The 15,242-nt window shown below is 37.3% G+C and overlaps 1 protein-coding gene across 1 annotated transcript in view; it reads right to left on the minus strand.

Moving 5' to 3' along the window:
- The window catches only part of LOC150079412 (uncharacterized), a 178,054-nt gene extending 176,381 nt beyond the window's left edge, over nt 1–1,673 (minus strand). Inside the window, exon 1 of the mRNA XM_090383056.1 lies at nt 1,568–1,673. Within this exon, the coding sequence (XP_090239182.1) occupies nt 1,568–1,673 (106 nt within the window). The remainder of the gene's footprint in view (nt 1–1,567) is intronic.
- Between the last annotated feature and the right edge of the window lie 13,569 nt (nt 1,674–15,242).

Consider the following 15,242-nt stretch of genomic DNA (forward strand, 5'->3'; position numbering starts at 1 on the left):
GGCAACACTAGTTATGCAATGTTTTTAACTGTTAAACATTCTAATCATGTGGGATATCACACCACTCACACTGTTCAGAAATCTCAGTGATCCTGGTTTGACGTCTGTTGATCATGTCAGGAATGAATTCTGGTTTGTCAGCCTATCAAAAATATATGGGCGAAAGGGATGACTATATGCAAATGTTGCCCACACCATGGCATGTGGCAGATTATATTCACCACTTCATAAAAGTGGTGCAGTCTCATAATTAACACATTTATCCAAAAATAGCACATGTTGTAGCATTATAAATACTTCTGAATAATGTGCATGTGTCATATAATTTTTTTCAAATCACTGTAATTGACAAACAAGCTTTACTGGTTTTCAGTAGGTACTAGCAATCTTCACATGCTTTCTTATCACTGTTTCAGGGACACTAAGCTCCGATGACCTCTTTGTGTGACTTTGTGACATTTCAAAATGAAACTTCTGCACCTTGTTTCTTGAAGGTTATTACAGTTTTTGTTTGCATAACATACTACCTGTGGAAAACAGCTTACATTCCCATCATAATGAGATCATTTTTGGTGGTGTAGGCCATTAGGAATTCTTTCGGTCTTCAATGGGATTCAAACCCAGACCTCTTCAAATGAGTGACAAGTGGCAAAACCACCATACTATTGTGGTGGACAATTTCGATGGACAGAAAGTTCCATAATGCTTCTTTGTCAAATCATTTGCAAAAATATGTTTGTGCACCTTTTAATGTCTTACCAATGTGTGATCTTTTGTAACACCAGACACTCATTAATATCCACTCTTTGATACTGCATGAATTAGTATCAGTTATCTGTAAGAAATTACAATGTACAATAGATACCAAAAATGGCAAGTGCAACAAGGTATCTGGTGCACCCTATATTTGGCAACCAAGTTTCAAAAAATGTGTAATTAGTATTGGCATCATGATACAAGGAAGCCAGGTTCATTTACTTTTCAAACCAACCCACTTCCCCACTAAGTGGAAGTTTATTCTATCAATCTCTGGCTGAGTGCAAATTTCTATACATCTAATTTTGCAACCATACTTGTTCAATTTAAATTTGAATCATTTTATATGTGCTATCTGAGAAAGAGGAAAGATGCCATCAGCATGTAGTTTACTTAACTCTTTTAAAGCCTTATTACACTTCAGTTAGTTCATCACATAATGTGTCTAGGAAGTCAGGGGTCAGAAGAATGGGAGGAAAGTAATGGGCATCTGTATGAAAAATGCAAAATTTCATTATATGATAACCATTTGAAGTAATTAAATTATATTTTATGCATAATTATTATCACAAATTGCAAAACAGGATGATGATAATGATATTCATCACCATTATTCTTAACTTTGTAAAGAATATAAAATTATAAAATGCTTCAGAATTACTGTTAAGACATTGAAATTATTAACAAAGTACTGGAAAGAATGCAAGACTGCAAGGAATGCAAGAAATAAGAAGACTGGTGAAAATTGCAATTGCAATAATTAAAGAGAGTCAAACAATCCATGACAATACAGATAAGATTTAAGCCCTACCTGGATCCAGTAACTCCATTTTAGACTCTCCATCCACAGTAACATTCCCATTAATATTTGGTACAGCAACCATTAGATGCTCTGGTAATGATGCTGCAGCATTCATAATAAAATATATTTCCTGAGAAGGTGAAAATTTTTTTCTTGTTATGTCGAAACCATTTATTAATACTGAGAGTTATTTCTAAAATGCAAAGAGAAAAATGATCAGGAAGATCACTAAAAATAATCAAGGAATTAAAAAGTTATTTTTATTGGAAGAATTGAAGAAGAGAAATTTTAAAACACATTCAAATTTTTATATAAATATGATAACATTTAAGTTTAGTGTTAAAATAGTTCATCATCATTGTTGACAGGTTCCACAATTTCATCTGAATGTTCCTGTTCACTGTCATCATTTGCCCCAAAGAAATCGTCACTTACTTTTATGATGTAGAATTTATACAAAGGTGAATTTATCAAATACTGTAACCATATTTTCTTCTGCACACATCTTTGTAGATATGATTTATGGACGAGTCTTCGTTTTATATGTACATTAATGGCATAATCGTCATCTAATGCTCTAGGTAATTGATTAACCATCATATTTATGTTAACTGGTATATTTATTACTTGTCCAATGATCCCATATTGTCCATGTTCATAACATAAATGACAAATTTGCATAAAGGGTAATCGTGGCGATATCAAACGCTCAGTTACAACATCCAGTGGAGGCAATGAGTAGGATACGTTGGATATATAAATCCATTTGACGTGGCCATAGTTGGTATCCGCTCCTCTTTTAATGAAATATGTCATGAAAGTACTCACTTCTGGTAAATGAAATTCATTTTGAAGTAATTCATATCAAGTTGTTGGAAATGGTTTCAAATCTAATTGAAACCATAAGCGATCACAAACATTACAACTAAATCCAAATGGGTTTTTGTACACTAGTTTTTCAAACTCACTGTCAGCTCGTGTATACACTATAGGGATGTAATTAGGAATCTCATTATTAGCCATTTCTAATTTCGCTTTTTTTTCGTGCACGATATTCCTTCATTCGTTCTGTTGGAGTTTTAGATTCCTGATAAGTATCAGGCATAGTAGAACTCTGTGGTTGAATTTCATTATTATTCAGAATAGTTTGAATTTCTAATTTCCTTTCCTTCCGTTCACGACATTCCTTCATTATTTCAGCTCGAGTTTTTTTGGGTGCAGTTTGAGAACTCCCAAGACACTCTTGTTGAATTTCATCTGGATTCCCATTTCTGTCTAACTTTCCTTTCTTTCTTTCACGATATTCCTTCGAATGCTGGCTGTAGATTTTGGAAAAGTCGCTTGCATATTAATCATTATGCCGATGACTAATTTTACAGCTGAAAACTTGAAGTACTGTTGATTATCAAATTAAGATTCTTAGCAAAGCTAATTATCTTAGTACTCACCTCTAGATCCATATTGGTTAGGGTTAGATTTACATAAAGGAAAGTAAAGAGAGTAAAAGTATAAAGTGTTTTACTCTCTTCACTTTCCTTTATGTAAATTTAACCCTAACCAATACAGATCTAGAGGTGAGTACTAAGATAATAAGGTTTGCTAAGAATCTTAATCATTATGCTGATATAACGGTACAACGTAGCGCATCACTGCAACTTGTCGCATCACTGCAGCAACAAGAAAAATGCATGCACATCGGGGTTTCGTGATGATTTCTAAGTAATGTAATGCTTTTTTACAAATAATGCCGGTAAAATTGTTTTTAACATCAAAAAAGATCTAATTTAATTTGGGAATGAAGATACATGACAATTATCATGTGACTGTGGGATATAAGAGTTTGCCAAACCCTCATGTACTTTTTCTGACAGAATCCCAGTTATTGGTTGATTCAACCATTGCTCATTTCAGTTGTCTGAATTATTCACTGTATGATTCTTTTTCGCTTCAAAGGTGGTACTTATTATATCATCTCCTCTTTTTGGTCTTCTCTGGCTTAAAATCTCTCTACCACATTCTTTCAAATTCATCTGTTGCCTTTATCATTCCCCCAACTCCACTAATCACTTGGAACTCTTGAAACTTGACTTTCTTCAGTCCAACTTTCCTAACAGTGGGGTAATTTTCCTTGGTGATTTTAATGTTTGCACCGACTCCAGCTGGCTTCCATTTTCTAGCCACACAGACTCAGCTGGTTGAGATGCTGAGGCTTTTACAATTACTAATGATCTTGCACAGATTGTTCATTTACCTACCAGAATACCAGACAATCCACGCAGCCAACATGATGGATATTTTTCTCACAAACAACCTTCTAATTACAAGGTTGAGGTAAGTGGTCCTTTAGGCACCTCAGATCACAAATTGGTGTGGTCTCTTCTACAACGGAGCCTTTCTCTTGTGGCCATTCTCAACCTCGTGTTGTTTGGCATTACAAAAATGCAAAATAGGATTATCTGCAAATTTCTTTTCTTCTTTCCTTGGTCAAACTACTGTTTCAAATCTTCTGATGTCAACTTTTGCTCAAATTGTATCAGTGAAATTATTCTTGTAGAAATTATTCCTTTATTTCACACTTCACCTTAAAATCTCGTCCTTTATCTAAACCTTGGTTTTCCAATAAATGTGCTAAGGCTGTTCAAGAGAAGAATGTTGCATATTGTAACTGGCTTGTTTCCAAATCTGCAGGTTCATTTTCTGCCTACACCAAAGCTCGCAACGATTGTAAAGCAGTTATTAAACAGTCCAAACTAGATTTTGAACAGGCTAAGAGTAGAAACCTTGCTTATTGTCCAAATGGTAGCCAAGCATTCTGGTCTCTTGCCAAAGCTATTGGCTGCAACTTTTGATCATCTCTGTTTCCATCTCTGTCCAAATCGGATAAAAATCAGATGGTTCTATTGCCACTTCAGCCAAAGATAAAGCTTACCAGCAGGCATCCTATTTTTCTTCCAACTTGTGTATTGATTATCTTGGTAAACCACCATTCCCAGTACATTCCATTCAATGCCTTCTGTAGTCTTCTGTCAAAAGGATTTTGATCAATCTTGATGCTAAGAAAGCTCCAGGTCCTGATGGTCTTCACTAGTTCTTAAAATCCATTCTCCTGACCTTACTCTTGTTCTGTGTTGCATTTTTTCACTTTCTTATTCCAAAGGTATTTTTTCTTCTGCTTGGAAATTTGCTGACATCCAGCCAGTTCCTAAAAAGGACAACAAATCCAATCATTGTCCTGCTGCACTTACTAATACTCTTTCTGGGGTAATGGAGAAATCAATTAACTGCCAACTCTTAAAATCTAGAAACCTTCCATTTGATTAACCAGTATAGATTTTGTAAGTGTTGATCCAATGATGATATTCTGGCTTATGTTAGCCATCTATGGACAAATTCAATTGAAAAGTTTAATAAAACTCAAGGAGTTACTCTTGACATTTCAAAGACTTTTGATTGTGTTTGGCATAAAAGTCTTCTAAATAAGTTTCCAACTTGTAGTTTGTAACTGGGTATCAGTTTCTCTCTGACTGCTCACTGCAGATGATGGTAGATGGCAATTTGTCTTATAACTTCTCCACTAATGCTGGTGTTCCTGAAGGTTCAGTTCTTTCTCCCACTCTTTTCCTCTTGTATATTAATGACCTTCTTCCATTGACCAGAAATCCTATCCATAGTTTTACTGATAACAGCACATTGCATTCCACCTTCCACTTTGAGAAACCTTGTCCTGCACAAACAGTAAAACTATGAATAGGATTTCCATTTAGTGGAATAAAGTCATTAATATAAAAAAAAAAAAAAGAGAAAGAAAAGAATGGAAAAAAGAAACAGATCTTGAGGAATGTCAGCATTAGTGGAGAAGTCATAAAATGAAGAGTTACTAACTATTACCTCTAGTAAATGGCCAGAGAGAAATCTGGATACCCAATTATGAAAAAAATAGTCAGCAGTCATAAGATGGGAGCTCATTTAAAAGACCTTTATGCCTAACACATTAAAAAGCCCTAGAAAATGTCAAGAGTAATTATTTATTATTATTATTAGCCATATGGTGCAAAGAAGCCTTGAGGCTTTTACTGCACCAGCCAAAAAAAAATCTGAGTTATCCTGTGTGTGTGTGTGTGTGTGAGAGAGAGAGAGAGAGAGAGAGAGAGAGAGAGAGAGAGAGAGAGAGAGAGAGAGAGTGTCAGAAGTAGAAGGGAATCACCAAGAAAGAGAAAAATGATATCCAGCTAAGGACCCTGGGTGTGCCAAACCCATACTCACCAGATGTGAGCCCCTAGGGATTACTTGAATTTCTTCCAGTTTTTCTACTGACTTTGTCTAAATTGTCTAAAGATGAGTAACACAAGTCAATATATCACCAGTGGATTGACACTGACAGAATCCATAATGGTGATCATTGATCAGAAAGAGGGTTTTGAGATAGTTACAGGCAGGTGAGGCTCACAGCTTGAAGAAATTCAAAGGTCAAATGAATTAGTATTCATATGAGGAGAATCACACAGGTAGTTTATTTCATTTTATTTTTTGGCTGGTGTACCAAAAGGGGTTTCTTCCCGTTATATGGTGGATTGTAATTTTCAGGAAATACGTTTGAAGGAAGGCTGTTCCAGAAAATGGAAGTTGAATCAATAAACGAGGAAGAAAAGTTGGTTCTGTGAGTTTGAAGTTGGACAGTAATGTTGTTGTTTTTTTTGGTTTTTAGGAGCATTAGCAACTAAGGCCATATTGCTCCAGGGATATGCGGTGGTCATTCCCTGACCTTTCCGCATCCTACGTATTTGGTGGTCCCGGTCTTGATTAGACCGGGCTCGAACCCCGGTCTAATCAAGAAGCGAGTGCTACGCACTGCTGCTCCTGCCCACCTGGCTACGGAGGTGCTCTGGACAGTAAAAGGACATTGACTGGTTGCGGCACTTGTTTGAACTGCTTTGGGGGAGAGAGAGAGAGAGAGAGAGAGAGAGAGAGAGAGAGAGAGAGAGAGAGAGAGAGAGAGTGGGAATTATAGAAGCCAATTTAGAAGAACAGTAGCCAAGGAAGTATCTATAGAAAAGGCATGAAGCAGAAATAGAACATCTATGAGACAGAGAGTGGAGAGAATCTGTTAGAGATGAACCATTAATTAACCTAACTGCCCTCTTTTGAATGGAATCTAGAAGCCTGAGAGATGTTTTGGAAGGCACTGTCCCAGATGTGGGAACAATATTCCATGGTACGGCAGATTCATGATTTGAACAGAGTGAACAAGAAGAAAAGCAACACCAAGAGCAAAAGAGAAAACCCAGTTTTTTAGATGCATAGGAAGCAATATTTGTAATGTGCTTAAGCCAAGAATGATTAGAAGTCAGGGTAATCCCCAACAGAGATTTATGATCTTGCCTAGAAATCAGAGTATAATCGAAGATAAGCATAGGAGCAGAAGAATCCTTTTTGTGAGATATAAGGCAGCACTGAGTTTTAGAAGGATTGAAATTAATTAAGTTATCTTTGCCCCGCTTACCATCAGCATTAGTTGAAATAATAGGTAAAATGGAAACATAGAGTTCAAATTCACTTATTTTATCAACAACACTCCTCAAATTAGTAGACACAGTAAGGACTAAATGTTCTTGTACAGTTTGCTACCTTCACGCACCCCCTTCAAGTCTCCTTGTTTTCCATTCATTTGTAACATCTCTATTATCATCATCATATCTTGCCAGTGTTGGCTTTAGTGGCCACATTTTTGTCTCTTCAAATAAACAGAATTCTTGTGCACAATGAGATGTATTCTACAAATTATATAATTGAAATTCATACTATAAATGGATATTTAAAATGACATTGCTCACCTATTATACTTTTATATAATCCAGAAACATGCTGCCATGACAAAATACAGATTTAATAGAATTTTTTTTGCAAGAAATACATAGCTTCTGCTCATTTGCTCTGCAGATCTGTACATGTCCATTTTCCTAAAGTTAGTAAATTTTTAAATATTAATTTATAAAACATAGTGCAAAACAAGAATGCATGGAAGTAGTAGGAAAAGTTGTAAGCAAAAACGATTATAAAATTCAAATTTTTAATTTAAAAGTGATTTTCATTTGGCTATAATAATAAAAATTTTCAGATTAAATGTCAGGTAAAACAAATCTACCTTGGTAATACAGAAACAATATAAAAAAAAAAAAAAATAGGCTGTTTTTTCTATCTCTATATATACACTCAGTGATCACTGAATGGACTATGTTGCATAGCTTGCAATATAAAATGCAGGAGGGCTTCCTATGCTAGAGCAGTGGTAGTTTTCACCTGGTTGTGCAAATCAAAGTGATAATGGAGCAGTTATGGGACAGAGCAAAGATATTGCAAAGTTTCAAAAAGGCACGATTGTGGGAGCTCATGTCAGGTGCTTCCATATCAAAAATGGCATGTTTTGTCGGCTGCTCACAGCCCATTGCAGTTAAGGTGTACAAAAAAAAAAGGGTGTCAAATGGGTCAAACCACTTCCCGTTGACAGAACTGTAAAGGATTATACAAGGTGGATGTTTGTGGTAAGTGAAGGTTGCAGTGAATTGTACAGGCTCAATGGCTAGTCACAGTGAAATGGTTGATGCTGCAATACAATATGGGGAATGCAAGGACAATATCTAATTGATGATGCACCACACACTCAGACATAAGGACTCCACAGAAGATGACCCAAAAGACACCCTCTCCTCACAGTTGATCATCATTAACACAAATGCTATGGTGTCAACGTGCTGGTTGCACAATGGAGGACTGGAAATGAGTGTGCTGGTCGGATGAGTCCAAATACCTAGTGTAACATGCTGATGGACACTTTCGTGTGCAGCTCAAGCAACATGAATCCATGGATCCATTGTGCATGGTGCCCACTATCAAGGCAGGTGGCAGTGGTTGCTTAATATGGGCCATGTTTTGCTTGGCAAGAACCAGGACCCCTAGTGTGTATGGACCAATGTTTCGCTGGTAAGGTGTACTGGCAGCTCTTAGGAGACCACGTACACCCTGATATGCTGCATTTTTTTCTGGATAGAAATGGGATCTTCCAAGGTGATAATGTGCCATGTCATAGGGCCTGCACTGTGAAAAAGTGATTTGAGGAATGCAGTGAAGAATATCTACCATCTTGATTGGTAGATATTCTTCTAAAATTCATCTAAATGAACATCTGTGAGATGTTTTGGAAAGGGAAGTGAGGTGTATGGACAGGTAACTGTTATCTATTTTGACACTGGAAAGCCTTGCAGGCAGCATGGCTGGAGATCCTTGTGAACATCTTCAGACATTCAGTGGAGTCAATGCCTAGGTAAATAGCAGCTATTATTCATACAAACAGTGGCCCAACGTGGTGTTAAGAGATGGTTATAATTCAGTGATCACTCAGTGTCTATATATATCCCATTAAGTTCAATTCATCACCCCACTTTGAAAGCAAGAAGTAATACTTGGAAAAAAAAAAAAAAGAAAAGAAAGGTATATGTTGTTGTTTCTGAAAATGCCGTTTACAGCTTCCTTGATAACATCATCACTTAAAAATCTATGCCTACACTGGTGTTTCTTCAGATTTCTGAAGAAGTAATTACTGGGAGCTAGGGTGAGTAGTTTAACTCCTGGAATTTGCATGCAGATTTTTCAGAGCAGTAACTGCTTTATGGGACTTGTGTGTGAGAATATTGTCATGAAGATGCAGGACCCTTTGTGTTAATTTTCCTCCTTTCTGTTTCTTTATGGCTCCATGTAAGATTTTTGAAAGCAGCAGAGGCATCTCCAGTGATTATTTTCTTATGTGGCATGCAGTCTACCAAAAGAATTCTTTCCATATCCCAAAAAATGGTGACCATAATCTTCCCAGTAGAAGGAAGAGTCCTGAATTTTTTGAGTATTAGTAACTCATGGTGTTTCCATTGCACAGATTCCTATTCTGTTTCTGGATCACGAGCAATGAATACATGTTTTATGAGTTATAATTCTTGAAAGAAACTCTTGCAGATCTATATCATGCATGTGTAAAATTTCCTTACGGATTTGAGCTATGCACTATTTCTGAAGAGGTGAGCACTCTTGGCACCCAGCAAGACCTGACCTTTGATATGGCCAAGTGTTCATGGAAGATAGCCAGTACTGCCCCTGCAGAAATATTACATTCTCTAGATCATAAGCACCTTAATACATCTATCCTGTATAACTAGATATTCAATTTTTTGCACATATCTGGAGTTGTTACTTTTGCTGGCTGTTTCCAAGCGGGGGCCATCCATAGATCCTCAACCTCATTAAATCTGCTTAGACCAAAATGTTATTTGGTATTCAGAAGGAGCAGTATCACCACATACAGCTTTCATGAGTAACCCTTGGTCCATTCCCCTTTGCCAAAAATCAGATGATGGCCTGATGCTCCAATTTCATAACATCCATGTCTTCTCTTGGGTTGGCTAATTTAAATCTTTTCTGTTCTTCTGTACTTCACAGGACTGAGCTGAACCTGTGCAAATAAGACAGACATTTATGAGAGTATGTTAAAACTACACTTTTTGACCAAGATAAAAAAACCCACGAAACTATCAGCAAACAGCTTACCCGTTACGTGCAGACTGAGCCAAATCACTATGTCAATCAATCAGTGGGGTGCATAATCTTATTTGTTACTTATTACAACGTAAAATGTTATTTTTATGCCGTGGCCTGTGAATTGCATAAATTACCTAAATGAACAGTGTTCATTGTTTTGTGTGTGTGTGCGCACCATTGGAACTTTTCTTCCTTTTTTCAAATGGTTGTCTGAACGTTATCGATAGGTAGTTAGTTATATCAGGCACTGAACACTTGCATATTTATCCAATGCCATAGAAGATACCTAGCTTTTAACTTTGCATTCAGAAGAAATTTGCATATGTGGTATAAGAGAGTTTTTTTAATTTAGACATACTAGTTGTTTATGCCACATTTATTTTATACAATGAGTTTTAACTTTTGTTCCTCTATGTGGGATATTACACTGTTAAAAAATCCCAAGTGGTACATGGCTTTCTAATTTTGACTGGAGCTGTTTTCCATGTGAAAGTCTAGTGTAATGCCATAATATTCTCTTGAGCTGTTGTTAGAAAATTTTTGAGTGGTACATGGCTTTCTAATTTCTATCGGAGCTCTTTTACATGTGAAAGTTATGTATGCTTACTGATAATAATAATAATAATAATAATAATAAAAAAAAAATGCATGCATGTTTGCTGATAATTGTAATATAAAAAAAATTGTTGCCACGGGGGCTGGTGCTTACTAACACCATATGAGGATGTCTAGCAATTCTGAAGTAATTCTATAATTTTATGCTGCAGACCTGTGAATACGTAAATTACTAAAAAGAACCACATTTATTTGTAATTAGAGGTTTTTCATTCAGTGCATCTTTAAATGGTTGTAAGAATATTCTTCCTAGGTGGCTGGTAACTGGTAACCACTAAGCATATCAAAAATAATGTTTCAAACATTTTAAAATAAAATATTACATTAAGATAAGTTGGAGGAGAAATTTGCAAAGTGACTGGTTAGAAGAATACCTTGAGATTTAATACAAATAAGCAGTTTTGTATGGCTGATATCGCAACATTTGTACTCAGCTACAGGCCTGTTTGCCCACTTGTGATCTTAACTGTTTTGTAGAATGTTATACTGCTGATTAAGCACTTATGTTTTTCACTGTTTATATTTTGACAATTGTGGGTATCAGAATGCTGTGCTTTGGTTTTTTTTTTAGGAGCATTAGCAACTAAGGCCACATTGCTCTGGGATATGCGGTGGTCATTCACTGACCTTTCCGCATCCTCCGTATTTGGTGGTGACCGGCTCGAACCCCGGTCTAATCAAGAAGCGTGTGCTACGCACTGCTGCTGCTCCTTCCCACCTGGCTCCGGAGGCGCCCCAGAATGCTGTGCATATGCTGTTCACTTACCTAACAGGAAAGTTGCTGATAGTTCTCACAGTTTCTTTCATTACCTTTTCCCAGTTTTTTTTATATACAGGCGGGCCTCGATTAACACGATTAATTCGTCCTATAAGTGCATCACGCAAAACGGAAATGCATTAATCGAATATCATAACCAATAGGAAAACTTATAATTGGTCCTTGACCTTCTGGAATGTCCATAAAGAATTTTAAAAATACCTTTTAAATAACTTTTTAACTGTATATAATGTAAAAGATACTGAAAATAATTATGGAATTAAATGTTTATTGCATAAAACAGCAGTTCTTAAACTATGCACCGCGGAATATTTTAAATTTTCGAGGGAAACACAGCAATACTCGACATCTGTCGGACACCACGTGAACTACTAGCTCGAGGTAGTACACAGTTTCAGCATTTCTTATTAAGTTGTTTGGACCTAACTACTAAACAAAACTGTTAGGTATTTCTTTTGGTCTGGGTGCACCTTGAAAAAATTACTGAGACATTAAAGCGCCGTGAACCGAGAAACTTTGGGAACCGCTGACATAAAATACACAATGAAGAAATTACTGTTGCGGAAATATTTGAACAGTGTTGACTTTCTCTTTTCCTCAATCAATTTCCAATAGCCGACAACAATCTTCTCTGGGCCCTCACGAAATAAATAACGCAGAGAACATCAAACCTTTTGTTTGAGGTTCTATGCGATACGAAAGATTTCATCTAATTCTTTTACCATTATCTCCTTTGCAGTAACATTTTCATCTGGCTCATTTAAAAATTTGAATTTTTAAATGCAAGTCTGCATTGACTTTATTAGCAAGGAGACAAACACTTCTTCTTCCGATGGTTGTTGGAACACACTGAAGCGGGCAGCAGGCAAACGTTTGTTTATTAGCATTAGCATTAGTAGAGGCATTTGATGCAAGAAAGCAAGCTTATGCAGCATCAGCCAAAAAAAATAAAAAAATAAATAAATAAATAATAAATAAATAAATAAAAAATAACCACTTCCACTTCACCCCTCTGTTCGTTCGAAATACCTGTCCAGCTGAGCCTTAAACTTATTTAGGCTATCAACTTCCACGACAAGGGATGGAAGTCTATTCCACCACCCAACCACCCGCTGGCTAAAGGCAAATTTCCTCACATCTATCCTACATCTGTCTTTTCTCAATTTGAATTTATGCCCTCTCAGGTGATTATTCTGAGCAAGAGGAAGAATCCCATCAGCATTGAGCATGCTCAAACCATTCAAGGCTTTATACACCTCTATCAGATCACCTCGCTGGTGCCTAGTCCCCAGACACTGTAATTTGCAAAACTTAAGCCTTTCTTCGTAAGAGCAACCCTTTGTTCCATTCACTAATCTTGTTGCCCTTCTCTGTACTCGTTCCAGCAGCTCTACATCCTTCTTGAAATGAGGCCTCCAGGCCTGTATACAGTACTCTAGGTGTGGCCTGACCATTGCCTTATACAAGGGAATAATCACCTCCTCATCCCTGCTAGAAAAATTCCTATATATTATCGACAATACACCATGAGCTACTCTTGCAGCCCGTCTGCACTGCTCAGAAAACTTCATATCTGCCTGCACAACCACCCCCAGGTCCCTTTCATTCTCTACCACTGTCAGTGTAGTACCACAGAGTTGATACGTTGCTCTGGGGTTGCTGTTTCCCATATGTAGTACTTTACATTTGTCAATGTTAAACTTTATTGCCACCTCTCAGCCCATCTGCTCAACCTTTCCAGATCCTGTTGCAGTAGCATAGTGTCAGTAGTGTCCTTGACAACCCTGCCAACCTTCGTATCGTCTGCAAACTTGGACATTAAGCTTGATATACCATCATCAATATCATTTATAAATACAGAAAACAATAATGGACCCAATACTGAACCCTGAGGGACTCCACTAATAACATTAGTCCACGAGGAGCAGTGTCCCTTGATTACCACTCTCTGTCTTCTCCCCCTCAACCACCCCTTTATCCATAGCAGCAATTTGCCTCGAATGCCACACTGCTCCAATTTATGCAGCATTCTTCCATGTGCAACAGTATCAAAAGCCTTTCTAAGATCCAAGTATATAAAATCAAAGTTATTCCCTGCATCCAGTTCTTTTGTGACTGCATCATAGTATCCAATCAAATTGGTCAGACAAGACTTCCCCTTAACAAAACCATGCTGTGTCTGAGCTATAACTGAAGTCTTGTCTAGATGATCCTGCAGTGCTTCTTTAACCAGTGCCTACATTAACTTTCCAAAAACAGAAGTTAAACCAACAGGTCTATAATTACTTGTGTCGCCCTTTGATCCTCCTTTGTGAATTGGGGTCACATTTGCACATCTCCAGTCCATGGGTACTTCCCCTGAGTCCAAGGAAGCTCTCATAATTATGGCTAGGGGTTTGCTTACTTCCTTTGCTGCCTCCTTGAATATAACTGGATAGATCCCATCCACCCCAGATGCCTTTCTTGTATTTATCTTCAACAATTTCTCCTCCACTTTACTCTCAGTTATTACAAGATTCTCTAGCTTACTGCCAGAGTTGAATACACCTCTGGCATTTCCTCGCTGAATAACTCCTCATGTGTGAATGTCGATGCAAAATATTCATTCAGTTTGTTAGCTACCTGAGCAGGTTGACCCATCGATATCAAGTGGACCAATCTGATTCATTCCCTTCCTTCTAGAGTTTACATAAGTAAAGAACTCTTTGCTGTTTTTCTTTGCATCCTTTGCCAAAGATTTCTCGTAATCTGCCATCGCCTGCCTAACCTCCTTTGTAACTTGGTTACAGACCAACTTATATCTATCATAGGCTTCTGTGTCACATGTTAATTTGTATGTATCCCAAGCATTTTTCTTCTCTGCCATATGTCTCATTAGTTCATCTGACACCCACTTAGGCCTAAACCTTGAACAATATTTCTTAGTTGGTATGTAAAGCCTAGTAGCTTCCAAGATAAGTTCTTTGAATGCTTCCCATTTTGAATTTGCTGTTGGTAACATCATCAGTTGGTCCCACTGTATAGAATTTAAATACCGTCTCAGTCCATCGTAGTCGCCTTTACGAAAGCAATAACCCTTCCCTTTACCCCTAATGGTAGTTACCTCTTTGAGTAAATCCCACTTCAGCACACTGTGATCACTGCCACCTAGTGGTTCATTTACCTGCAGATTCTTAATGCATGAAGAATCACTACTGATAATCAAATCAAGAGTATTTCTCCCTCTAGTTGCCTCCCGAACATGCTGATGTAGAAAACAATCATCCAATAAATCCACAAAAGCCTTGCTAGTGTGTGAGTGACCAGCCCCCAAATCCCAGTCAATATCTGGAAAATTAAAATCCCCCATTATAAGACTGATTTACTGGCCCACTATTTCCCTGTACAGTTTCTTATTATACTCATCAGAGTCATTAGGCCTATAGCACACTCCTACTCTCAATTTTGATCTCCCAATGCTTATGTCACACCAAACTAACTCGACACTGCACTGTCCAGCGATGTTGACTGGCTTCACTTCCTTGGATATTATGTGTTTCTTAACTAATAGCATAACCCCTCCTCCCTTCCTATCCTGTCTATCCTTTCTGTAGACATTGTACTCCCCAAATTCCAGTACTGCATTCCTTATATCTGTGTGACACCACATCTCTGAAATCCCCACAATATCTGCCTTTGATGTTTTGAGCAATACCTCAAATTCATCAAATA

The sequence above is a fragment of the Mastigoproctus giganteus genome, chromosome 10, assembly GCF_048544385.1.
Source record: "Mastigoproctus giganteus isolate SK-2022 chromosome 10, ASM4854438v1, whole genome shotgun sequence".
NCBI lineage: Eukaryota > Metazoa > Arthropoda > Arachnida > Uropygi > Thelyphonidae > Mastigoproctus > Mastigoproctus giganteus.